The sequence below is a fragment of the Zootoca vivipara genome, chromosome 9 (assembly GCF_965207765.1).
Source record: "Zootoca vivipara chromosome 9, rZooViv2.hap1.1, whole genome shotgun sequence".
Lineage (NCBI taxonomy): Eukaryota > Metazoa > Chordata > Lepidosauria > Squamata > Lacertidae > Zootoca > Zootoca vivipara.
In genome coordinates, this window is record NC_142592.1 from 43,491,126 (window position 1) to 43,517,087 (window position 25,962).

General features: G+C 43.3%; 1 protein-coding gene across 3 annotated transcripts in view; it reads left to right on the top strand.

The window, feature by feature from the left end:
• Nucleotides 1–1,934: 1,934 nt before the first annotated feature.
• TMEM184B (transmembrane protein 184B) overlaps nt 1,935–25,962 on the top strand; it is a 40,983-nt gene continuing 16,955 nt past the window's right edge. For 2 of the 3 annotated variants that reach the window (XM_035126661.3, XM_088652086.1), the window contains exons 1-3: nt 1,935–2,276; nt 17,111–17,341; nt 20,535–20,700. In XM_035126661.3, coding sequence (XP_034982552.1) covers nt 17,138–17,341; nt 20,535–20,700 — 370 coding nt within the window. In that variant the 5' untranslated portion in view covers nt 1,935–2,276; nt 17,111–17,137. Of the gene's footprint in view, nt 2,277–13,070; nt 13,208–17,110; nt 17,342–20,534; nt 20,701–25,962 lie in introns of those variants that run through there. The other variant, XM_088652085.1, reaches the window with a different exon arrangement.

Sequence of the window (25,962 nt, forward strand, 5' to 3'; positions counted from 1 at the left end):
GACCACAGCACCACCCTGTATATTGTACTGTATATTGGACTCTGCAACATATTTATAGAAAAGCATAGTCTAATATAGATATAGATGCCGGAAGTATAATGCTGGAACTGCCTCACTGAGGCATGTGATATGGGCATGTCCAGTGGTATTTTCTTTCTGGTCAGAAGTCATTGTATCAATTTTGTATTGGCAAAATCATTTATATTTGTGTATGTTCATGTGCTTTTAAATTATATTCCTGTAGTATGGAGATGTTTTGCGAGACTTTGTGGTCGCCAAAATACTTCTACTCTGAGCATGAAAGGATAAACACACAACATCTGTTACACAAGACCTAAACACCCTTGCTACATCTGAACACACTTTTTTACAAACACCAACTTTGTCTGGATACCTATTTGGACCTTTGGAGGGCATTTATCAAATTATATATGTAAATGAAGATGGATGTATTGACGGTTATCATGTTGTTAATAGGTTGTTGTTTTGCTCCACTCCGTACACCATTTTAATTTTTCTAATAAATTTGCCATAAATCAATTTAAAAAGATTTATTTGGATTTGCACAGAAGGTAAGCCATCTCTTGGATCAACTGACTGCTTATGTGTATGCAGTGCCAGAGCAGTCTCATAGCATGTGGAAAGTAAAATAAATGAATAGTGAGAAGACAATAACTGGAGAAACATAATAGTAAACATAGCAACAGGATGTTGAAAGGCAAATTTGTGTGTGTGTGTGTGTGTGTGTGTGTGATGGAGAAATCCCATCCGCCTCTGCAGCAGGCAATCTTAAATTCCTGCTTTTGATACTGTATATGGATTAAAAGTAACAAACGGTGCCCCCTAGCGTTTTGTTGAAAGAGGGACAGCAGGAAATATACCTTTATTCAGATTCAGCAGTCGGTAAATTCCTAACTCCATTAAGGCAGAAAACAACCTTCCCCAAATATTATTAGACAAACATTTCAAGAGCAAGCATTTCCTGTCTATTGATGGTCTATTTTTGCTGCCAGAGTTTTTTGTTCACTGGCAAGTGCTAAATTAAACGAATAAATGTCAAAAGTTTGGAAAGGGATTATGTTTTGAAATATAAGGATAATTTTTTAAAATAAAATTGAGATTACAGTGAATTAAAATAAGAAGGAAAAAAGAGTAGATAAAGGGGGAAAGAGAATACACTTTTCTTAAAAAAAAGAAAAAGAAAAAAAAAGAGGACAACATCCATAACAAAATAACCATAAAATATAATTAAGGCTACAAACGATATGGTATATATGTTGATGGATAAACTTATTGCTTCCCTCAAGTATATCTTAAGTCAAGTATATCACTATGGTTTCACCAAATACATTCCAAACAAATTTGTCCATGCATCATCTTCGTCTTCTTGAGAAATAGAAATTTGACCACGGAGCGGGGATGGAGAACTTTTGGCCTTCCAGATGCTCTTCGACTCCCGTCAGCCGTAGCCAACATGGCCAATACATGGATGATGGGAGTTGTAGTTCAGTGACATCTGGAGGGCTAGAAGTCACCCAGTTAAATGCCTATGGCTCAGAATTCCCAAATCCAAATCATTCCGCCCATTCGCACACACACGTGTAATGCTTGTCGATGCCAGCTAACGCCCCCCACCCCACCGGAGCTGATGGTACTTGCCAGCATCATCAGGGAGGGCCCCTGGTGTAGAAAAAGAGCAGCTGCTATTGTGCAAAAATGGTCAGAACCCGCAAGTCCGGAGCTGGAAGCAAAGTGGGACGGCGGAAGGAAAGAAAAGCAACTCTGTCTCTTTAAGCGGCCGCCGTCGCTACTGTTCGGGCGGAACTCAGAATCTATCTGTGGAAGGCGGGGGGACGGGGACGTCACTGTCCCTGAGGCCACTGGTTACGTCACCGCCTCGCGGCTCCTCCTCCTCCTGCCTCTCTGGCAAGAGCGCGCGCTGGGGTGGGGGTGGGAGAGACGGGCAGCCAGCTAGCCCGCGAGCTTCGCGCCTGCGCGGAACTGTTTCTCCTCTTCGCCTGCCCAATCTCTCCCTTCAGCTGCTCTCTGCCCCCCCCTCTGTTTGGGGCCGCAGCAGCAATAAGCCGGAGTCCGTGGCTGAGAAGCGGCCCCGCCAAGCCAGGAGTTCGCGGCGACGGAGCGGCTGTGCGGCCACGCAACCCCCGGCCTGGCCATGGTGCTCCTGAGGGCCTCTCGTCCTGCCCGGTCTCCCGAGTGACGGAACTGCCCCTGCCGCCGGAGGAGGAGGAGGAGGACAACCCCGCCAGCGCCAGTCGGTGAGAGGAGAGGGCGGCTGCCGGGAACGGCGCCTCAGGGTACAAGTGGCGCGGCGTGGAGGCGGCCGAAGAGGGAGCCACGGGGCACTTGGGGTGGCGCCTGGCGGGGTAGCCCTCGAAGCGAGAAAGGGGCGTGAAGGCGTGTGGTCCGGGAAGAGGAACGACCCTTCGCCCCTTCCCGCAGGCCAGGTGGCCAAGGGTGGCTGTGGGGCACTTCAGCCTCTTCAAAAGCTGCGCACAGCATCTTTTGGGTCCTGGTGGCATGGCCTAGAGGTGGTGGCCCCCTTGGATGTGGCTTCCAAGGGGTGGCATCTGCCACGCTGTCCTGTCTGACACCATATCTGACATCAGGTCGTTGGGCCTTAGCCAGTGAGGGGGGTGCAGAGTGTGATGGTGGGGTGTGTTTTGTTTCTGTAATTTACATAAGTTTACGGACCACCTTTTTTCTACTTGGTCTGTAGGCAAGGTGACTCGAGCACCTAACATACATAGCAGTATGAAGAAGTGTGCATGCACACGAAAGCTCATACCAAAATAAAAACTTAGTTGGTCTTTAAGGTGCTACTGAAGGAATTTTTTTATTTTACTTCGACCCAGACCAACACGGCTACCTACCTGCAACCATACATAGCAGTAGTCCTAGGTACCACCGCCGCGCCACAGGGTGCTTAAATAACACGGCCTTGTTGGGTGAGGATGAATGTGGGCGTTGAAATGGGTACAAGTGCATGCAGTTGTGGGAGATGTGGCATATTTGATGCCGGTCAGTGTCCTAGTGATGGTGCTTAGATGTTGAACGTGGCAAATGTGCTGTAGAAACCCAACTTGTCCTGCCACATCTGGCATAGAAAATGGGAAGAACTACCGTGTTTCCCCTTTTTTAAGACACCGTCTTATAACTTTTTTTCCTCAAAAAAACACAAGGTGTCTTATTTTCAGGGGATATCTTAATTTTTTATTAGGTTTTTATTACGGTACGGTACCTTACTGGCTCGGGGTGCTGCCATCCATACCATCGCTAACATGGGAGCCGACGGGTGCGAAATGGAGGCGGGAGAGCTGGGGGAGGGGGAGATGAGAGAGACGCGAAAGGCTCCGGGGTGAATGGCAAGTAGGTCGTCGGAAAGATGCCTGCGTAATCCCGGTCCCATGAGGGGGAAACAAGACCCTTGTCCACACCACCGAAACACGCATTCATAAGGGGCGGCAGCTCAAGGAGCCAAACTTCCTTTCCCGCTTGAACGCGTGCGGAAGCGGGCGAGGGTACGCGCGGGGACCCCCTTCAGGAATCCTCTGCACCTTTAAACTCAGGAGGTCGATTAGCCAGCAAGCCAGTCCCGCAGAATTGCTCCAGGAGGAGGCGGTGGCGGTGGCACCCTGACTCCAGAGGGAACGGGGGGAGTTCGTCGTGGCCCGCCCGATGAGCACCCCCACGGGTTTCTTGGGTAAAGCGGCGGCGGCAGCGCCACGGCAGTGCTCCCTGAGGCGCTCCTGCCTCCCCACCCCGGGCCATTTCCATTAGCGGGCAGGGTGGGGTGGGGGCTCCCTCGCTTGCTCCTCGCCGCCCTTCTCCCTCCAGGCATTGGCGAGGCCGCCTGTCAATCAGCCGCCAACTCGCCCGGGGTGCGGAAGGGGCCAGCAACACTCCCGCCGCTGTTCATAGCCCGGGCGGCGCAGAAGGGCCCGCGGGCTTTGGGCCATGCAGCCCACGATGTTCTGGTGGCGCAGAAGGGGCCAGCAGCGCTCTCGCCACCGTCTGTCGCCCCGGTGGCACGGAAGGGCCTGCAGGCCTTCCGCCGCCGCTGTGCCTCGGGCCATGCAGCCCACGACGCTCCAGCGGCTCGGAAGGGGCCAGCAGCCCTCCCGCCGCCGTATGTCGCCCCGGCGGCCCGGAAGGGCTCGTGGGCCTCCCGCCGCCACTCAGCCTTGGGCCATGCAGCCCACAACGTTCCAGTGGCGCGGAAGGGGCCAGCAGCGCTCCCACCGCCGTCCGTCGCCCCGGCAGCATGGAAGGGCTCACGGGCCTCCCGCCGCCGCTCAGCCTTGGGCCATGCAGCCCATGATGCTCCGGCGGCACAGAAGGGGCCAGCAGGCCTCCCAACGCCAAGGGGTTTCCCTGTTCAGGTGCTCGGCCGGAGTGGGAAAAAGTCATGGGAAGAGCGGGGTAAAAAGTCCTCCTAGCGCGGCTCGCCTGGCGACGCGCTCAATTCATGCACCCCCTCCCACCTGGTCTCAAGCCTCTCTGAGGCTCTAAAGGAAAGCAGCGAGGTATGTCTTATTTTCGGGGTATGTCTTGTATTTCGCAGATACTTAAAAATCCTGCCATGGCTTACTTTATGAGTACGTATTAAAAAAGGGGAAACACGGTATAGGGAGCACAGTAATGCTCTGCTGAATAGCAGAAACACATAGCATAGTTTGTGCTTAGTTTGCGTGTGGTGCATGTCATCTTGAGTGGCATGATGTGGGCCTTACAGTGCTTTGGCACTGAATGTGGCACTAGGTACAGTGCTGTAATATGGTGTGAGCTTAGTGGCTTTAGGAGGAGGAGTGTAGTGCTAAAGTGTGCCTGCTGAGTAGCATATCAGTTAAAATCCAGCATTTACTATAAGCATTGTAACTAGATGATATTGGCCAAAAGTTTTATGAGTTTACAAGGCAGCTATTTGTGTGGTTGGACTGCTTTTTATAATAAAAATTATTAGATACTTGTTAGATAAATTTCACCATATGTTCCATCAACTTGTGTTCAGTATTAAATCACTTTCCTTTTTGCTTCTCTTTCAGCATTTCTTATTGCTGAAATTTATGTGCAGATAGTAGTAGGAGGCAATTTCAAACAATCATCTATGTTTAATTGTATTTTACATCACACTCTAAAAGACTGATATGCATTATTTTTTCCAATGAGAAATTGACTCCAAGAGCCAGGTAACACTTCACTTTTGAAATTTGCTACTTTGGCTAAATATACATCTGGTGTTATCAGTTGTGAATTGTATAAACACATATGCATGATTATAGGTAAAGGTAAAGGGACCCCTGACCATTAGGTCCAGTCGTGACCGACTCTGGGGTTGCGTGCTCATCTCGCATTATTGGCCGAGGGAGCCGGCGTATAGCTTCCAGGTCATGTGGCCAGCATGACAAAGCCGCTTCTGGCGAACCAGAGCAGCACATGGAAACGCCGTTTACCTTCCCGCTGTAGCGGTTCCTATTTATCTACTTGCATTTTGACGTGCTTTTGAACTGCTAGGTTGGCAGGAGCTGGGACCAAGCAACAGGAGCTCACCCAGTCACAGGGATTCGAACCGCCGACCTTCTGATCAGCAAGCCCTAGGCTCAGTGGTTTAACCACAGCGCCACCTGGGTCCCTTTATGCATGATTATATCTTCCTGTAATTCTTGGCATCCAGGAAGGGATTCCTTCTTTGCTATGTGTAAGAATCTGCCTCCTTAATAATGTATGCACCATTTATAGGTAATGATTCCACATGTAATTGTGACCAAATTCTAAAAGTTGTGTACTTGTTTTTTTATGAGAGGGCATAAATAATTATTTTGTATCTTCAAATGATGGGGTTGGCAGTTCCATATTGAAATGCTATGGGGTGTTTTGTAGTTTTGTAGTACTAAAAACATGGCATGGTTACTGTGGAGTTCTCTAGTATACAAAACACACGAAGGAAGACTGTAATATTTGTAGCCTCCCTGTAGACTGAATAGGTGAAGTGTACTAAACGTATATTGTTCTATAATTTTTACATGCAGTGCGTTACATTTTCATGCTTAATGTAGTTGAGCATCTTCAGTTAATTGAAGAGTACCGTAATTTCTCTGTGAGAATTGAATTGAATGGAACTGAATTGAAATTAATCCAATTGAAAGGAGTGAATTGCTATGTATTATTTAGTTATAAATCGTCTTGACAGCTAAATCCTAGGAGCAAACCTTAATTGTCAGTTGCAGTAACGCCTTGAAATTGCTGCCTACTATCACATAGGATGTTGAGGAAAAGGTTTGAAGGACAATAATGAGTTATTATATAGAGCCTAAGATGTGAAGGCAGGGGCTTGATTTTCCCTGACCCATCCATGCCTAAATATTTTGTTTTTCCTCCTCTGTCGCTATAGGACTACATAATCTTTTCAGCGCTCCTTGAGCTGTAGCTTGGTAATAGAAGAGTAGATTCCTGCCAAGATAATTAATCCTGCCAAAACCCCTTGGGTGTCTTTTAAGAAACTGATCTATAAGCAGGCACTGTAGTAAAATGGAATACATAAAGATTTTAGCTAAAATAGCTCTTAAAATATGATATTGAAAATAATATCTAGGAAAGCATTTCCAGTATGAGTTACAAATTGGGGAGGGAGAGGGATCCTTCCAGCGACAGGAAGTCACTTTGTCAAGAGTAGTCTGTTTTAATGTGTGATTCTTGACTGCTAGTACTTGTGATCTGGCTCTGAGTTGAGGATGTGCTCCTCTCCCCCATTTACTAACTTTTGCATGAGCGTTCACTGCAGAGTGTTCACAGAGCGTTGGCTTTGTTTTTCAGTGCAAACCGTGACTGGGAAGGCACAGATCACATTGTGTCCAGGGAGTAGCACATGAACACTTGAGTCTATAATGCAGCGTGGTGATCATTTTAACAACCCCGGAGGGATGCAATTTACAGGAAGCAAAGAGGGGAGGGGAGAAATTAGCGAACACGTTTCACCTGCTGCACAGTATGCTCTTTAAAATGTCATAACTGTAATTGGAATGAGCACCCCTTTAGCCTTGCAGTACAGTATAGCAAACTGTTCAGGAATGGTTGTCATATTAGTGAAAGCTACTGCACATGGGATGCGGAAACAGCTTAGGCTTTTGCACCATAAGGTGTATGTGGAATGACCTAAGCTGCTGTATCATGCAGCAGTTCCATATGTTCTCTCTCTTGCAAGTGAGTTGTTTCCATGGCTTCTCCAGTTTTTGCTGCATCTGCCTTATCCATCAACAGTGCTTATTGGTCAAACTAGGACTAATGTTACCACCCATCCACACTAGAGCCTAAGCCTACAGGCTTTTAGAAAACAATGTAAGCCATTGTGTGATCCCTTTGAGACAGACATTTAATGTTTTATTATGGACATGGTTTATCTCTAACTGACCAAAGCTGATCAACTCCCTAATCTTGTGTGGCCTTTTTGTGTGTGGTAACTTTATATTAAATATTTATTGTAAGGTTTTTAGAAAAATCTGTGCTTGTGAACTATTTATTGGTATATTGAAGTTGTAGAAACTTAAAGATCATTGCATTGTTCATTCGTAAACTGTGAACCTCAGGAACACACATACCGGTACATAAGACCTCATATACCTAAAAAGGAGTGATAACCCTAGTGACACAAGCCCTCTTCAGATTGGGTTTTTTTTGCATACTATTAATACTAGACCATCTATATATGCATAATAGAAAGGATAGATCCTGGTCCCAAAGGGCTTATGGTCTAAAAATAGACAAAAGCTTGACAACAGAGGAAGGAGTTTAAAAAATGTTGCTCTTTCAGTTGCAAGTACTTTTGGAGGGGGGTGTATCTTTGCAGAAAGGTAGGACAGAATTAATGTATCTCTAACCACTGGTGAACTAGAGAGCCACACTCCTGCCTCTGTGCTCCAGTTAAACACTGAGATGCGTGTTCATAACTAAAAATGTGATTGAATGACATATAATTGATGTGTGATTCCCCATCTCTCATTAATATGTTAAAAGATTCTGTGTTTGCTGCCACAGCTAACAGAGCAATCCCTGTGCACCTATGTACAGTAGTTGAAAGCTGGTGAAGTCACTGGTTCAAATCTCAGCTCAGCCACAGATGCATTAGATCAGTGTTTCTCAACCTTTTTTGGGCCACGGCACACTTGTTCCGTGAAAAAAATCACGAGGCACACCACCATTAAAAAAGTTAAAAAATTTAACTCTGTGCCGCCCTATATTATAATTATGACTGTAAGAAACACTTGCCAAATATTGCTTTCCGGCGGGTCAGCACTGCGTATTGGCGGCCACCAGGCACGTGACAATGCAAATCGCCCTTCTCGTCGCAGCACGTCGCGGCACACCAGCCAGCGTCTCGCGGCACACTAGTGTGCCGCGGAACAGCGGTTGAGAAACGCTGCATTAGATGGCTTTCTGGTGGGTTGTCTCAGAAACAAAATGGGCAATACTCTGAATGAATAGGATACAAGTGAAGCTTTATCTACCGTACTTTCCTAGTACATTAGTGTATGAAAATAATTTTTCACTTGCAACTTTCTATTGCTATTTCAAATAAATCCCTTTTAAACTCAGCTTTCACCTCTGTCTTTTCAAGACCTCAACACTCAAGAAATGTTACTTCAGGGCGATATGTGCCTCCCTTTCCCTGAGGAGCTGCATGGCAAGCAGCAGTGAGATCATGGGTATGAGGCACATAGTGCGCATAGACTAATTCTGATACCGATTCTGGGAAGGTGACCCACCCTAGAACTGCAGTGTTTGATCCTATTTTTCAAAGGAAGAGTGGTATGCTGGAAACAGCCTCCTCCCTTTCCTCTTGTTTCCTGTCTCATTCCAAAAAAAGAGTCTCGCTGTGGTATCTGACCTATTATAATGTGGGTCAGTCCACACACACGCATACACACACACAAAAGATGGAGGAAGAAACTGCAGAAATTAATAGAGCAGAAAAACTCCCTTGGAGAAAGATAGTTGTTCATGGTAAAAAGGTTTCATTGTTGATCTGCACATCTGATTTAGGGTGGATGATGGGTGTTTGCAAATGAATTGGTTGACATGGTATAGGACAATATTTAAGAACAAGGCAAAGGAAGGAATAGTTTAAAGGTGCAGCTACAGGGATGAAAAGAAGGGGCTGTTTTCTGTGAAAGTAAGGTAAGTAGAGGTGCACTTTCCCATTCTAGAATAAACTGAGATACTTAAAAACTGGAAATAAATGTTGTCTCCGATCTAAATTTTACAGAACTTTTCAATATATATTTAATTAAAATTTTGTAACTGTTTAGAACTTTTCATTTACTAAAAAAAAGTTATTCATAGTCATTTGTTTTTATCATTTACAGTGGATAACTTTTTGTTTTGATAAAAATAAAGACAGCTTGAGTGGCGTTTTCTGTCTTTTGTTTCACTGAGCATACAGGCAGCTGTTTGGATAAAAAATGATGAATAGGCAATAATCTCATGAGGATTTGGGCTATTCAGTCCCCCACAGCACAGCTACAAAAGGATGATGCTTTGTTGTACTGATAGCTTAATTATATTACTAATAAGCAGCCTTCTTCAGTGTGGGTGAACAAAATTCTTATATGCGTACCAGAAGCAAAAGTAAATTGGCATAGAATGAGATCCCAAAATATATGGGGCACGTAAAGAGTACCTGCTGATGTTCTAGTTCAGGGGCCTTACTCCTCTCTCTTTCCCAATACTTCACTTTGATTTTACCTAAAGAGGCAGTAACACATTAACCACCAATGAACACAAAACTTAAAGTATACAGTAAATTAACAGAATTTTAAGGTAAACCTGGATTCCCTTCACATTGACACAACAGCTTATTATACTGAGCATTCTTTTGTTCAGTAACCAAAGTAAGTACAGCCTTGCCATCTGCTTGGTTATTGGACTTCTGTTCCATGTGCCATGATGTCATGACATAAGACACAACAGCCCTTGAGGCAGTATATCATTCTACATTGTGTCAGATGCAGGACCTATCATCAGCCCCAACTTAAACATGAAGCTCCTGTATATTACGTTATATCAGGCATCCCCAAACTTCGGCCCTCCAGATGTTTTGGACTACAATTCCCATCTTCCCTGACCACTGGTCTTGTTAGCTAGGGATCATGGGAGTTGTAGGCCAAAACATCTGGAGGGCCGCAGTTTGGGGATGCCTGCGTTATATGCTTGACTTTCCTTCTCTCCCGTTTCTCAGAATAAAGAAAGAGATGCAGTGATGATGTTGCTTTTCAGACCCATCTTAAGTCTGACATCTTAAGGACATGAGCGGCATAGAATCATAGAAAGCAACCTGGAATCATAGAATCATAGATTCCCTGCAATGCAGGAATCTTTTTGCCTAACACAGAGCTTGAACGCACACGAGGCTTCTCTAAAGGAGAGCTTCCCTTAGTGCTCTTCAGCACTGTACTAAAGGAGAGCTTCGCCCAAGGCATTTTAGCATTGCAGCACTGTACCAAAGTTGAGGAAGATGTGACACGAGCAGCAGGGGGCTTGTGCAACTATTGCTTTTTGTGTTGTCTTCTGTTTTGTTTCTGTTTTTTTTTAAGGTAAATGACCCTGTAATGACCCTGGTATGGACTAGCAGATGGATATAAAGCTGCCATTATATTATTATTATTATTATTATTATTATTATTATTATTATTATTATTAACACAGTTATATTAATACTCTTTTAAAATTGTAACTTGGCTTTAAATGAAATTCACATTTAATACAAACCAAAAGAAAGTCTACAACTTAGAATCTCTTGAAGCTATGGTTGTCAGTCAAACACGGAACCTGTGCCATGATTCTTTTTCATTCTGACCTTGGTCTTCAAAAGTGATTTTCTTAGTGCCCTCTCTGTCTACAGAGAGCACTGCTCAGAAAGTGGGAACCAACACCTTGAATTGCCTCCAGAAGTATATAGATGGAGCAGTTGCTGGAAAATATTGTGTCTATTTCCATTCAGCACTTGATTGATTGAGCAAATGAGGCCTTTGGTCTAATTTGACACTTCAGCATTTCAATTATACATTTGTCATCTATATGATAACTCTAAATATTGAGGTGTCCAAATTCAGTACACATGTTCAGGGCACAATCCTACATTTTAAGTTCAAAAGCCAACTCAGTCCACACACATATTATTAAGGTGGGGGGAGGTGCAATATAAATTGTAATGTCCCCTTTGAAGACTGAGAGATCAGAATGAAAGTTGGTGCACACATTTAAGACACAATTATGCCATTCATATTCAAACTCAAGATTTGCCCCAGCGCCTGTTTTCAATACTGTACTTGCAAAGAGTATTCAGTTACTCCACTCCTTGAGTTTAGATATGCATGAATTAATGGTGTTAAGATAACAGTTTTGGAATGGTGAGTAGTAGCAGTGTATTGGATAAAAAAGGCATCCCTAGCCACAACAACCACCTTTAGACACCACCCAGGCTGTGAGCCTAATTAGGCCCACCAGACCTCCCCATTTGGACCATGAGGCCCATTTTGGCCAAGCCTCACCTATCTGCCTGAAACCTGATACAGTGTCAGTTGAAGTGCAGGTAAAGGCAGAGATTTGACAAAAGGTGTTCTGGATGGAGGTGCCTGGAAATCCCCTTGCACAGTGTTTCCTAAACACTGGCAGTTGTGAAGGCTTTTGCTCAGTACTTCCCAAGTATCTACAATCAGCTGATTGCTGCACACACATTCTGTTGCCCACACAGTTTAATTTCAAACCATACAGGCAAAAATGAAACACCTGACATCACTGTGACCTGTAGAGGTGTACAGAGATGCGGCCTGCTGGCTGGATACAGTTCCCCACTCTTAGGTTAGTACAGTAGAGTGACAATTCCTTGAAGAGGTAGACGCTCATCCTCGGATAGGTCACAAACCTGAAATATATGGTGGCCTGTTTACTTATTTCATAAAATTTACAAACTGCTTGATTATAAACACACAAAACTCAAAGCAGTTTACATAAAAATTGACCTGTTGCTATGGAGAGATTGTTGGTATATCTCTGGTGGAATGAAAGCATGTGCTGGTTTTCTTTTAAAAATTCAAAGCAAGGGGAGGAAAATATTACTTGAAAACATACCACACATTCTAAAATTATTGGGGATGAATGATATGCTTGACTTCTTTATTAGTCAGATGCATTATTCACTAGTTGCATCACTAGGGGGCAGTGTATGTTTCATGTGTTGTTTCTTTGCCTTCTTTGCATTTTGAATGCCTGTCTAGACACCTGCCATTTGAAAATGCATTTTCCCTTACATTTCTTAGGGTTTTTTGTGTTGGGGCCAGGGCTGGGCCAGTTGGGGGTGGGGAGGAGTGATTTGTCCACTGGTGCAGTTAGGTAATTTTACACTCTGGTTTTCATGTGTAATCTTTTGTTTATTTCAAAATGTGTTAAGCCAGCCATGCTATGTTTGGAGGTGTTCCCGCTCATTCTCTTGAGTTGGGCCCTGGACCATTGCCTGAATATTATTTTCTGATGGCACCATTGTCTTTGTTTTGCTTTCTTCTTAAATCTTGGCTTGCACTTAGAACAGGATATGTAGATTTATAGGTTCTGTAATCTGTTTAAATAATAAGAACACATTACTGTATATGAAGCACTGAGAACTCGCTCAGTAATCTTTGCCATAATCCTTGCAAATGTTATCATATCCATATTGCAAATGGAGTTGAAACTGAAAGATAGTGGTTTGCCTAATAATCTACCTAAGTTTCAAAATCAGATTAAGGCAATGATTTTATTAGCACAATCTAAACAGCATAAAATAGTGTACATGCTTTTGAGTCCTCCAGAACTTTTCAGAAGAAAGGTTTGACTTCAGAGCTGTGTCTCTTCAGCTGGTTCCTTCCCATGTTTCAAAAGTGATTTTTTCAAATACAGTGGTACCTCGACATCCGAATGACTCAACTTCCGAAGGTTTTGACTTCTGAAGTCGGCAAACCCGGAAGTCTTGTCGCTGCGCGCACGTTCTGCGCCTGCTCAGAAGCGGCGTGCGCGGTCCACACATGCGCAGAAACGCAAAAATCATGCTTCGCGCATTCACAGAACCGGCGCTTCGACAACCGAAGACTTCGACTTACGAACAGCGCCGCGGAATGGATCGTCTTTGTGAGTCGAGGTACCACTGTATGATTACTGCCAAGTAAGTAATCCTATTTGAAAAAATCAGGACTGCCAAGTAAGTCGGCGGTTTGAATCCCCGCGACGGGGTGAGCTCCCGTTGCTCGGTCCCTGTTCCTGCCAACCTAGCAGTTCGAAAGCACGAAGTGCAAGTAGATAAATAGGTACCACTTCGGTGGGAAGGTAAACGGCATTTCCGTGCGCTGCTGTGGTTCGCCAGAAGCGGCTTAGTCATGCTGGCCACATGACCCGGAAGCTGTATGGCCAGTAAAGCGAGATGAGTGCTGCAACCCCAGAGTCATCCGTGACTGGACCTAATGGTCAGGGATCCCTTTACCTTTACCTTTAAGTAGGCATAGGATTGCATCCTTTAACTACCACTTTAGCACTAGCTCATTCTTTTGGGCTTATTGATAGAAAGGCTCTATTATAAGAAGGTTTTTAATAAAGCATCTGTTATAAATTGCAGACAAATCCCTTGCTTTGGTATTGATATCTAACAGTCATGTGAATTGATCATAAAGGAGAGTGTTTGTGTAGACTAGGGTTGGTGTGTTGTATTTTAAAGTACAGTGGTACCTCGGTTTATGAACACAATTGGTTCCAGAAGTCTGTTCATAAACTGAAGCGTTCATAAACTGAAGCAAACTTTCCCATTGAAAGTAATGGAAAGTGGATTAATCCGTTCCAGACGGGTCCACAGAGTACTTAAACTGAAATGTCCATACACTGAAGCATGGGTGTAATTGGTTCCGGAAGTCTGTTCATAAACTGAAGCGTTCATAAACTGAAGCGAACTTTCCCATTGAAAGTAATGGAAAATGAATTAATCCGTTCCAAATGGGTCCGCGGCGTTCATAAACCGAAAATTCATAAACCGAGGTGTTCATAAACCGAGATTCCACTGTATCCTCGTTTATTGTAGGCACTGCTGTGATTTACAGTCTCTCTTTACATTGTAACAGGATTGGATAGCCTTCTCTCAACCTCACAGATTCCTGATACTGTAATTTCTTTCACCTTTTCATTCAAGCTTAATTGGCTAGGCATACATCTGCGTTAAATCCTTCCTACATGTGTATTTCATAAGCTTAGCAAAAACCTCTTACTTGTGCCCTGTGGTGTGTAGAATGTTGTCAGACGGAAACCAATTTCCTCGAGACTCAGCAGCAAAGGCGTCTCAATCTCCACCCTGTTTCAGTTTCCTGAGCGTCATCTTTTTCTATAGAACTCCTTCCTTCCTTCCTTCCTTCCTTCCTTCCTTCCTTCCTTCCTTCCTTCCTTCCTTCCTTCCTTCTTCCCTCCCTCCCTCTGCTTCAAGCACATCTGGGTTTTTCCCTCTTTCCAAGTGCAGTCTTCATGTTATATTTAGCATTTCCACAGATCTCCCCTCAAACCCCACTTCTTATGCAAACGCAGACCTTTTGAGTTTACTTTTGACTGCAATAATCCCTGACCATTGGCCATGTGGCTGAGGTTTATGGGAGCTGGGAGTCCAACAACATCTGGAGGTCACCGAGTCTGGAAACAATGATCTATAGTTTGCAATTAGCTAGTTACTGAGGACCACCTATTTTTCAAAAGCCAAGTCATGGACCCCCTACTTTTGAAAAGTTTGATAACTCTGTGGTAGTTACCTCTGCAAAGCAATTTTTTGAACAAAATGTAGCCCCTAATAAGCAAAGGATTGGGTATACTAAAAACAGACTAGGGCTGAGCAATATCTGGTTTTCAACATTGTAATATATCAGCAGCTAAACATCACAATATTCTGATATATCACAATGTCTAAAATTGGAGAATGGGAATGAGGGAAGGAGAATTCACAGAAATCGAGCGGGTGGGGTGTGTGCAGATCAGGCGTGGGGATGAGGGAAGGAGCAGCAACAGAGATTGGGTGGGTAGGGTGCCTGCAGATGAAGGAAGAAGCAGTCACAGAGATTGAATGGGTGCAGGGAGGAGAGGAAGCGGAGTCACCTCCACTGCATGGTTTGAGTGGGACTGCCCTGCAGTCAGCAGGGCAGCCAGTGAAGAAGATGCACATCCACTATGGCTGCTGTTGCTTTCCTGCTGACTGAGAAAAGCTGCTTCACCTCAGTGCCAGGGGAAGGTAGTGCCACAGTGCCCTGAAGTGAGGACCATCAGCTGCCCTGTTCTCCATCAGTGTGAGGGGAAGGCAGCACCTTGCAATCTGCTGCCCTATTTTCCCACAGCGTGAGGGAAGGCAGCTCAGATCAGCAGCATTTTGGCGGTGCCTTGAAATCAGCTGCCCTGCTCTGCCTTGCACAAGAAGCAACATATTGCTTCATATTGGCAGGTCAAAATCGTTATCACAGTGGAATTTCAAAACCAATTTTGGCCAATATATTGAAAAATCACACTGTGCTAAAAAGACCATAAGATTTGTGATATTACCCATGTAAAAATGACAAAAATTTAGTTGGGGGGAAGGCAAAGGATAGGGCTGTGGACCCCCTGGGTGTGTTCTGCGAACCCCCAGGGGTCCTCGGACCCCTATTTGGGAACCACTGGTCTATATACTATCTCCTTGTTATTTGTGCACTATGGGGATTTGTCAGTCTCCATTCTTTTCAAAATAGCTTTGTGTTCCCTGCAGAATGTAAAATATTTTTACCACTCGGTATTTTTTATCATATATCCAGACTGGGTGGATATTTCAGCAATGAGAATGATGTATTAAAACAAACTGAAGTAGGAATTGTTATGTAACTAGAATGGCGGCTGGCCCAGCTAGAACAATCAAAAGATCTATGTTGAAAGGGGACTCTCCACGTGCTTACCTTATTTGCTCTTGTAAGGCCAGAGGAAAACAAAATCACATGTTGAATCTTTTTATAGTCTACTGGTCTGGTTGTGATAAATGTAAAGACTACATATAGAAATACTTGGTTCTCCGAAAAAATTCCTGCTGTGTGTATCACTTTTGTAATTCATGCATAGTTGTGCTTCATAATTTCAGTTTAACAATTTATATAATTTACCTATTGGCTTTTCAGTTCAAACCCACCCCACCCCCATTTCTTAGAGACAAGAGTACTTGCTTATGATCTCATTTCCAGACTACTTGATCTTCTTCACTGCTGACACTTTATCAGTTTTTGAATTTGAATAATGAACATAGCTAATGATAATGAACATTTAATCCATAAATGTTTGGATTTTTTCTGCTCAGTTGTACTTCTCATTCTGTCAGAACCGTCAGAGTCAGATGGGAGGTTTTAAGTCAGTACCAGGCTAGCACATCTATATACTGGTTGGGCACACATATACCATGGAAAGTCAATACATTTCTATCAAGTATTGGTGCTTTTTACTACCTTCTGTTCTGTATGAAGTTTTTGCTTCATGGGGTGACTTGAGAGAAGAGATCACTAGATGCACAAACAGCCAGCTTCTTCCTGCGGTCTCAAAACAGTCACCTTAAAATGTTGTGCCCCATGTTTTTGAAAAAAACTTATTGCAACTCTTTGTATAATCATTTTGTTGTCATTTAGTCGTGTCTGACTCTTCATGACCCCATGGACCAGAGCACGCTAGGCAGTCCAGGCAGTCCTGTCTTCGTATAATCACTTAAGAAAGGAATAAGATTGAATGTGTTAATAGAGTATAAAAAATGCACGATCATTTTAGGCAGTGTTCCAGAAATCTCTGCAATTTAAATTTAGAACTGCTTTTCACATGTCTGACCTTCTTTTTGCCTGTTCAGTGGCTAAAGAGTAGCTGATACTATTGGAACATGAGTGATTTCTCCCAAATTATTCCTGTTTACCTTTACTACTGAAGGCCTTTACACTTGACATAAATGTTTAGCAAAACTCTGAGATACCTGTGAGGTGTTCTGGCTATGATAGGTTGTTTCTGCTGTTTTGAAACTTTTCTGTTTATATATATTATTCCTCTTTAGATTTGAAGGACCCACAACTCTGAGGACATGATGATCGTAGTGACTGGAGTCATGTCTGTGCCTGAGCTGGGCTCCCCAGCCAGCACTCCTGCTGCAGCCCCCAACTTATCCTGGATGTCTGAGGTTGGCACTCCCACTGCTGTGGAGCAACCAATATTCCTAATGACTACAGCTGCCCAGGCCATCTCAGGTTTCTTTGTGTGGACTGCTTTGCTTATTACTTGCCATCAGGTAAGCAAAATAAAATACTTCCAGCATTTTGCATGGTACTTTGTAAAGGTACCTTTTCTACTGCAGCCAGAGAGAGAGAGAGAGAGAGAGAGAGAAATGGAGAGCTGTTAAATTTTCTGGGCTGACTACAGTTAAGCTTGCTGTAGCCTTACCTGTTCTACTCTCTGCCATCATTGGATCATGTAGAATGGATGGAGTTTGTTGCCCAAAGTGGTTACTGCTACTTCTGTTTTAAGCTACAGATCACTTAATGCAATATTATGGCCTGTAGCATACATGAGCAATCTCCAACCCCATTTGCACAATGTATACAGGCGCACCTATGAATTAACACCATGTTTTGAACAAGCCCCCATGTAATGAAGGAGAGGAGGGTGAGTCTTTACTTTAGTTGTGATACAGATGTTTATCAGGTGGAATATATGTTTGTCAGGTATTTTCTGTGGTGTGATGAGTCTGTTCTCATAGAGTAGTGAGAGTGGAAACGATGTGGCTAAAAACAGCTAGAGTATTGGGGAGGAAATACAGGACTTTGCTGTTCCATCCCATTGTGTATGAGAGAAGCAAACCTCAGAGCTGTTCAGACAGTGCCAGCATGTACATAAGGCTGCAGCTGCCAGGAAGCTGTCTACAAATTAGTCTCTTCAGCTCGCCATTAAGTTCATGGTGTCCATGTCTTGCCTAACAGTAAATCTAGGCAGTAACTTGTAGGGAAAAGCAGGGCAATGTCAAAGCTATAGAAGATCAAGCGTCTTTCCTGTCAGACTGCTAATACTATGGGGTGGATTGCTATGATAGGCCCTGGGGCCTTTATTCCAGAATCCTAAGTAGTAATTAGTCCGTCAACTTCAGAGGTATGCAGACAACACACTTCCCTCATAGTAATGCAGTTGATTGGCTTAGGAATGATATACATTTAATTAACTGTGTTTCATTGGTGGGGGTGGGAGAAGGCTATGTAATGATGATGTGCCATGATTCATGGGGTTTAATAACCCTTTGGCTTTATCTTACAATTTCATAGCTCTGTCTGTTCTTAGCACAATGAATAAACAGCCATTTATCATTTTAAATTTCTGCCCAAAATGTCTGTCATGATGATGAACACGCTGTACAAATGATTTCAGCGAACCTGGTTGCACGGTGAGGAGGAGGCGGCAGAGGCATTTTTCTCTCTCTCCTCCTGCCGCCAGCTTTTCTGCTGTAAGACTTGGCTGCTGTATTTCATCAGGTTGGCGGGTGATGGTACAAACCAAATTTAGCATCCTCTTTGTAATGCTGTCTAATAGTGTCCTTGTATGATGAGTAACACATGCAAACCCTACAATTTTATCAACCTGTGTTTAACACCTGTGGGTTAATGAATAGATAAGTGACTATCCATTGGAGAGCTACAGAGCATTATTGAAACTGGCTGTGTGAGATTCAAAAGGGGATTAGCTACTTTATGAATCAGAATAGCAGCTTACCTAACATTTACTTGGGCAGCAACAATGAATCTTATTAGTTCTTCTTCTTCAGAACATTAATTGGTCATTTGCTGCATGTCCGCTGAAGCAGCGCCATCTGATCTTGGTGTGTAAACAAACAATTGGCCCCCGGAGTGTACAAAGGGAGAGTTTTAGTCTTACTATCTGTGTTGTTATGGAATTCATGGACACAGAACGTAGACACGAGCACTAGTGTAGATGGATTTAAAGGAGAGAAATCCATGGAGGATGACTCTATCAAAATGCTGTTAGAATCGATAGCTAAGTGAATCCTCTGCAATAACAGGCAACATATCAGATGTTAGGGACAAATAAGAGGGCTGATGCCTTCATGTTCGGCTTGTGAGTTCCCCCAAGGCATCTTTTGGAAATTAGTTGAACCTTTGGTCTGATGTAGCAGGACTCTTTTCTCTTAGTAGTATAACTGTTTCATGCATTACAGCTCTAAGGTTGACTCCATAGATTGCTTGCATGCTTATTTATGTATCTGCAGAATTTTTATGTATCTCTTCAACTGAAAAAGGCCTCCAGAATGGCTTGCAAGATCAATTGAGCTCTGTTATGAAGCCTGAGACTCAGCTGACTAAAAATGCTCAATATCTTTGCACTGAATTATATATGATTGGCTGGGTAAAACTAGATTATAAGGCAAAGAGCAGCTAGGGTGTTCTGTTGAAGCCAACTAGCCATAATCATACAATTCTTTTCCCTCTGCAAAAGAAAAAAAAACCTAGGAAATGCCTCCTTTTTTGAAGAATTTCCTGTGCTTGCACTTCTGGCACTGCTGCTATCTGGAAACACCCTGTGGGCCAAGAAAAGCACTATTTCAAAATTACTGTTCATAACCAACATTCTTATTGCACTCTCCATCCAGTCTGTTTTTAGTCAGTAAAGATTTTAACTTGTAAGAGAGACAGGCTACCATATAAAACAAAACATTTTAAAGATGAGATTTGATTCATTTGCAAAACTTTGGTGTACTCTTCTGTTATTAGAAAGCATGATAGAGTTTATTTTTGAGAGAGGTCTTATATGTCTTTGCAGATTAAAGTTGTGTTTTTGGCTGGTCCTCACTTTGGTTTCTTATTCTGCTACTGTACTGCACTGAAAACATACGAGCCATATGTATCATGTGTATGTGCTTAAATCTGGTTTCTAAAAGTAATGTATTGAAGCTGTGAAATGTAGACATCTGGATAATGAATGTGAACAATAGTAAAGTATAGCTTCAGTATTGTAGCCATTTCACAGCTTCAGTACATTACATTTAGAAACCAAATCAGTTTGTAATTAAAATAAGTAAATCTCAAGTGAAAAGTATATCATTCAGATCCCTAGTACTTTTTTTTAAAAAAAACAGTAAATTATTATTATCTTTTGGGTAGAAAAAATACTGTGGGGCAGTTGTTGTTTTTATCTTACAGTAAATATAGTACAGAATGTTCATTTCATTATATTTTATCCCTTGTTCTTGTTTAAGGATAAAGAGCAGATGTAGGGTAAACATAGACCTTACAGTGCAAAAACCAAGTAAATATATCCTACTAAGCTATAAACTCAGTAAGAAAGCCTTATGGGAACAAAAAAGTGCTTATATGTTGTGTATGGCATTGCATTCTTAAATTTCCATTATTTCTCCTCTTCCTCCCTAGATACCTTTGTTCTAATTTGACTTTATCCCATTCACCATCTTTTTCATCCAGATCTATATGCACCTTCGTTGCTACAGTTGCCCCAATGAGCAACGCTATATTGTCCGGATCCTCTTCATTGTGCCCATTTATGCTGTCGACTCATGGCTCAGCCTCCTTTTCTTCACCAATGACCAGTACTATGTTTACTTTGGCACAGTGCGGGATTGCTATGAAGGTAAGGTGCTGGAAGGCATGGAAACAGGCTAGAGAGAAGGTGGTGCTTTGTATGCGAGCCTGAAGGAAGTACCCTTACACAAGGGTCTTAGTTAAATATGGGGTTGTGTTCTAAATATGGAGAAGTGGCAGGAAGTCTATAGCAATGATGGGATGATAGGCCAAGCTGCTGAAGAACAGCAGAAAAGGAATCTGTAAATGAACTAATATATAGAGATGGAATAAATGCAATACTGTATGTTGTTAGAATCTGTGGACATTCTCCCCATGATGTAAGAAGGTTCAGATGATGAAACACAATATTGGCACAGAATTCAGAAGCCCAGATACAAGAACTCAAGAAACCATGCAAATAGGCACAACTCCTTTGGTTCTGGTGATTCACTCAATAGATTATGCCAGTAGTTTTCCATCAAAGAAGAAAAGAGAATGTATGAGCGAGTTCTCTCGGCAGATTACTACTAAATCAACCTGAGCAGTTGCTCTAGGATAGCCTTCGCCAACTTGGGACCACCAAATGTTTTGGACTACTGGTAGAATTCTGCTGCTGTCCAGCTACTGATCCCAGATACCTGAAAGATGCTTTCTAGAAAGCATGTGAAAAAAGACTTTTGCATTCCTCAGATTTTCATAAAAATCTGTAAATACAGTTTTGTTTTGTTTTTATATTAGGGCAGTTATGGCTTATTTAACACAATCTCCTCAAATTGTTCATAGAATCATAGAATCAGAGTTGGAAGAGACCACAAGGGCCATCCAGTCCAACCCCTTGCCAAGCAGGAAACACCATCAAAGCATTCTTGACATATGCCTGTCAAGCCTCTGCTTAAATACCTCCAAAGAAGGAGACTCCACCACACTCCTTGGTAGCAAATTCCACTGCCGAACAGCTCTTACTGTCAGGAAGTTCTTCCTAATGTTTAGGTGGAATCTTCTTTCTTGTAGTTTGAATCCATTGCTCCATGTCCGTTTCTCTGGAGCAGCAGAAAACAATCTTTCTCCCTCCTCTATATGACATCCTTTTATATATTTGAACATGGCTATCAGAATTTGTCAGAATGACAAATATGTGAATGATCTCATGACTAGAGAGATGCTCCTGCTCCAATGCTAGAGAACATGTGACAAATTTAAACTGATTATGGTGCAGATGCATTCATTGCAGAGTTTCTTTATCTTTAACTGAAAAACAACCTTCAACAAGATTCCTATTTAAATAAGTTGAAAATATTCTTTTTCTGGTTACTTAGATAGAACACACTGATTTGGATGAAACAAAAAAATTATCCTGTTTTAGTCTGTTGATCTTGTGGGATTTTTTTGGAGCAAGTCATACTAAGAGAGTCTGTTTGCTGCTGAGTTTCATAGCCATATGAAAATATGCTTTATATGATACTAGTGCAATATTTGCTCATGTACAACTGTGGTTAGGGGATCAGTGGGCTTTTCACACCTATGACAATACATTGGGATGTGTTAACAGATGGCAGATGCACACGCACAATCTAGAGGCCATCTTTGTTTGGCCTGGCTTTCCCTTTCCTCTGCCTTTGCTGAGTGTGTATATAAAGGCGTAGCTGCCATAGCAGGAAGCCTGCTGCTCTGTGAAATTCATCTCCTAGCAACAGCTATTATCTCCTTTGCCTCGCCTAGGGAGTTTGCAAACATCACAACATCTGCTCAGAGGGTCAGCCCACATTCTAAAGTTTGCCGGCTTGATGGCCTGTATGCAAATGGATTTTGGGTCCCCCTCCCTGCTTTCATACTTTCTGTAGTTTAAACTATGTCTAGGAAAATCAGAAAACAGGAGGGGGTGGGAATCTCCTTTCGTTTCAAAAGAGATTTTTCCCTTGGGAAAGTCTGCCCTTGGAAAATGTTAAAGAAAATACCCAGCTGGAATCTGTGGCATTTAGTGTTTGGTGAGTGTTTTTAGTTGGTAGTCTTCTTTGAGCATTTAAATAACATCTTCAACTTGAAATGTTGGCAGTAGAGCACTAGCCAGAGACTTCAGCACAATCCTATGCGTGTCTCCTTTGAAGAAAGTGCTATTGCATGTTAAATGGGATTTATTCCAAGATAAATTTGCATAGGTGTGCGTGTGCTACCCAAATGTACTTCCATGAGGAGCTTGAGGAATGTTGGAAACGCTTTTGTTCTCTTCCACCTAATTTCATCTTCTCCTAAACAAGGTCCCAGAATAGGCAGCTCCTGCTATAATGAGCCCTTCCTGTATCAGAGGGCAGGGCGGAAACCTCTTGAACAGCAGTGTGCTTTTGGTTATTCCTCCCACAAAAGCACTGAACTTGTTTTGTAGACATCTGGAGATGCAGGAAGATTCTTGACTGGAGCAAGACTTCACTCTGTAATAAGACATTCATTATATAATTGATTGGTTCCTATAGAATTCTGTGAACAGAATTGGGTACAAGAAGCTGTCTGGTAGTTGTTACTGAATTAATATTTTCTGGAACCTTTTATCCAAATAAACCCTTATGATTGTGGCACTGAGTTTGGGTTGAGGATAGGCTGAGAGATAGTGACTGGCTGGAGATCACCCAATGAGCATAGTGGGTGCTTCTTCTTTAACCATTATGCCATACCACGTTTAATTTTGGTGACTGGAGTGGAATGGTATGCCAGTCACCATTTTTTGGGACATGATACACCCTGTTTAGGTTTTATTAACCCTTGTGTTCAACAACATGAGAGCAAGAAGCAGGCCACACTCAACTGGGCCAAAGCAAACAAGATGAATTTTAACAAGGAGAAATGTAAAGTACTACACTTGGGCAAAAAAAATGAAAGGCACAAATACAGGATGGGAGACACCTGGCTTGAGAGCAGTACATGTGAAAGGGATCTAGGAGTCTTGGTAGACCACAAACTTGACATGAGTCAGCAGTGTGATGCAGCAGCTAAAAAAGCCAATGCAGTTCTGGGCTGCATCAATAGGAGTATAGCATCTAGATCAAGGGAAGTAATAGTACCACTGTATTCTGCTCTGGTCAGACCTCACCTGGAGTACTGTGTCCAGTTCTGGGCACCACAGTTCAAGAAGGATACTGACAAGCTGGAACGTGTCCAGAAGAGGGCAACCAAAATGGTCAAAGGCCTGGAAACGATGCCTTATGAGGAATGGCTTAGGGAGCTGGGTATGTTTAGCCTGGAGAAGAGAAGGTTAAGGGGTGATATGATAGCCATGTTCAAATATATGAAAGGATGTCATATGGAGGAGGGAGAAAGATTGTTTTCTGCTGCTTCAGAGAAGCGGACATGGGGCAATGGATTCAAACTACAAGAAAGAAGATTCCACCTAAACATTAGGAAGAACTTCCTGACAGTAAGAGCTGTTCGGCTGTGGAATTTGCTACCAAGGAGTGTGGTGGAGTCTCCTCCTTTGGAGGTCTTTAAGCAGAGGCTTGACAGGCATATGTCAAGAATGCTTTGATGGTGTTTCCTGCCTGGCAGGGGTTTGGACTGGGTGGCCCTTGTGGTCTCTTCCAACTCTATGATTCTATCATTCTTCCCTGGAGTCCACATACACTGCATGGACATCTGACTGTAAGGACCACCTCCTTACAGATGTAATTGTATGCATGAAGTCTTCCTTGGATCTGGAACAATTGGGATTCCAGATTCTAGTGAAGCTTTTGTATGTACAACTGTATGTGTGAAGGTGCTTTCCCTGCATATGTGGACATCAAAAGAAGAGCGTGGGATGTTGAGGGGTGGGAGTACTCTGTATAGCCTTGCTGCATGCTTCTTAGCCATTGAACATGGGAGTGAATAATACCCAAACAGGACTCTAGACAAAACGTTAGGTTAGAATTATGATCTTCTACTTTTATCAAAGTCAAAAAACAGTGCAGAAAAAAAGGAATATACTTGACTTGAATACCACCACAGGACAACAGAAGAGCAGTTCACAAAAGGCAAGACTCTTACTCTCACCAAAACAGAAGCTTTGAAACTTGCAGTAACCAAGTAGATGTGACACTAAATGTTTATTTAGCAACCACGCTGGGTTTTTTAAAAACAAAATTAGTAGCACAGGCTTTAATTTTCAACAGGACTAGGTGTCTGGTGATCTTAGTGCCTGGGCAGTATTTGAATTGGAGACCTTCAAAGTAAACAGAACTAAACCTTCTCTCTCTTGCTGTAGTCCTAATGAAGTCGTCTCATTTCCACAAGTGCTGTTAAAATTCGGACTTCCGGTCTGGCGCCATTAGCGATTGGCACGGATTTCTCAGTCTCCGAGAAACCTGGCCCCGCTGAGGAGGGATGAGCCGCTTGGGCGAAGCGGCCGCCCGGAAAACCCCCCGATTTGGCTTTCGGGGGTCGTGGAGATCCAGCTGTGCCCCTTAAGTCCCGGCTGATGCCCGGTAAGCTCGAAGTTTGAGCCCCGAGAGCAGTCAGTCCGGGACGGAGCCTTGGATCCATTCGCTACCTCGGCGGAGTGAAGCCCTAAGCCGCCGCTTCAGAGCACCAGATACCTTCAAATTAAGAAGAATCAGGCCGTGAGTAATCAAGATCTTTTGAAAATTTGGAAAGAATTTGGACTTGGGAGGGGAATTCCAAAAATTAACGGAGGTCGTTCCCCCCCCCTTATCGAGGAAACAAGATGCAATTGCCGAGCCTGCAGCCATAATGCCGGAAAGTGGCTTTGAACTTTGCTAAAAAGGAAAAATTGAATCCCTCCCCGGGGTAGCAGAGCCTAGGGGGGGGGGCGAATTATTACGCTGATTTCTGCAAAATTGGGAATGGACCTTCAACGAACCCACCGGTAGCCCGGCGACGGGAACCTGGAGGAACTGACCAACTCAGCTTTGATTCCGTCTCGGACACAACAGCCTATTCGCCATTTTGTAACCCGAGAAGACAAAGGACTTAGATAGACAAAACAATCTGACAAGATGTGGGAGAGCAAGTTACAATGTCTCTGGGAAAAAATTCAAGAAGTTTCGATGGGAGTAAAGGAGTACCGAAGAGTTACAAAGTTACTGACTGAATCCCTGCACCAACTCGCTCCAACTGACAGCTTAGAGACACAGCAGGAAATTATAGAGGACAAAAATTCGAATTTATTAGAAGAAGAGGACCAAGACGAACTCTGTATTGTGAACGAAGTGCAACCGGTGGGAGAGGTTGCACGGGACCTATGTTATAACAAAAGAGCTACACTGGATTTAGACTCCCAGGGGCAGCTTCTCTCAGTGAGAGAGGGAGAACGTGCCCCTGGTAACAACAACCAAGCTGTGATGAA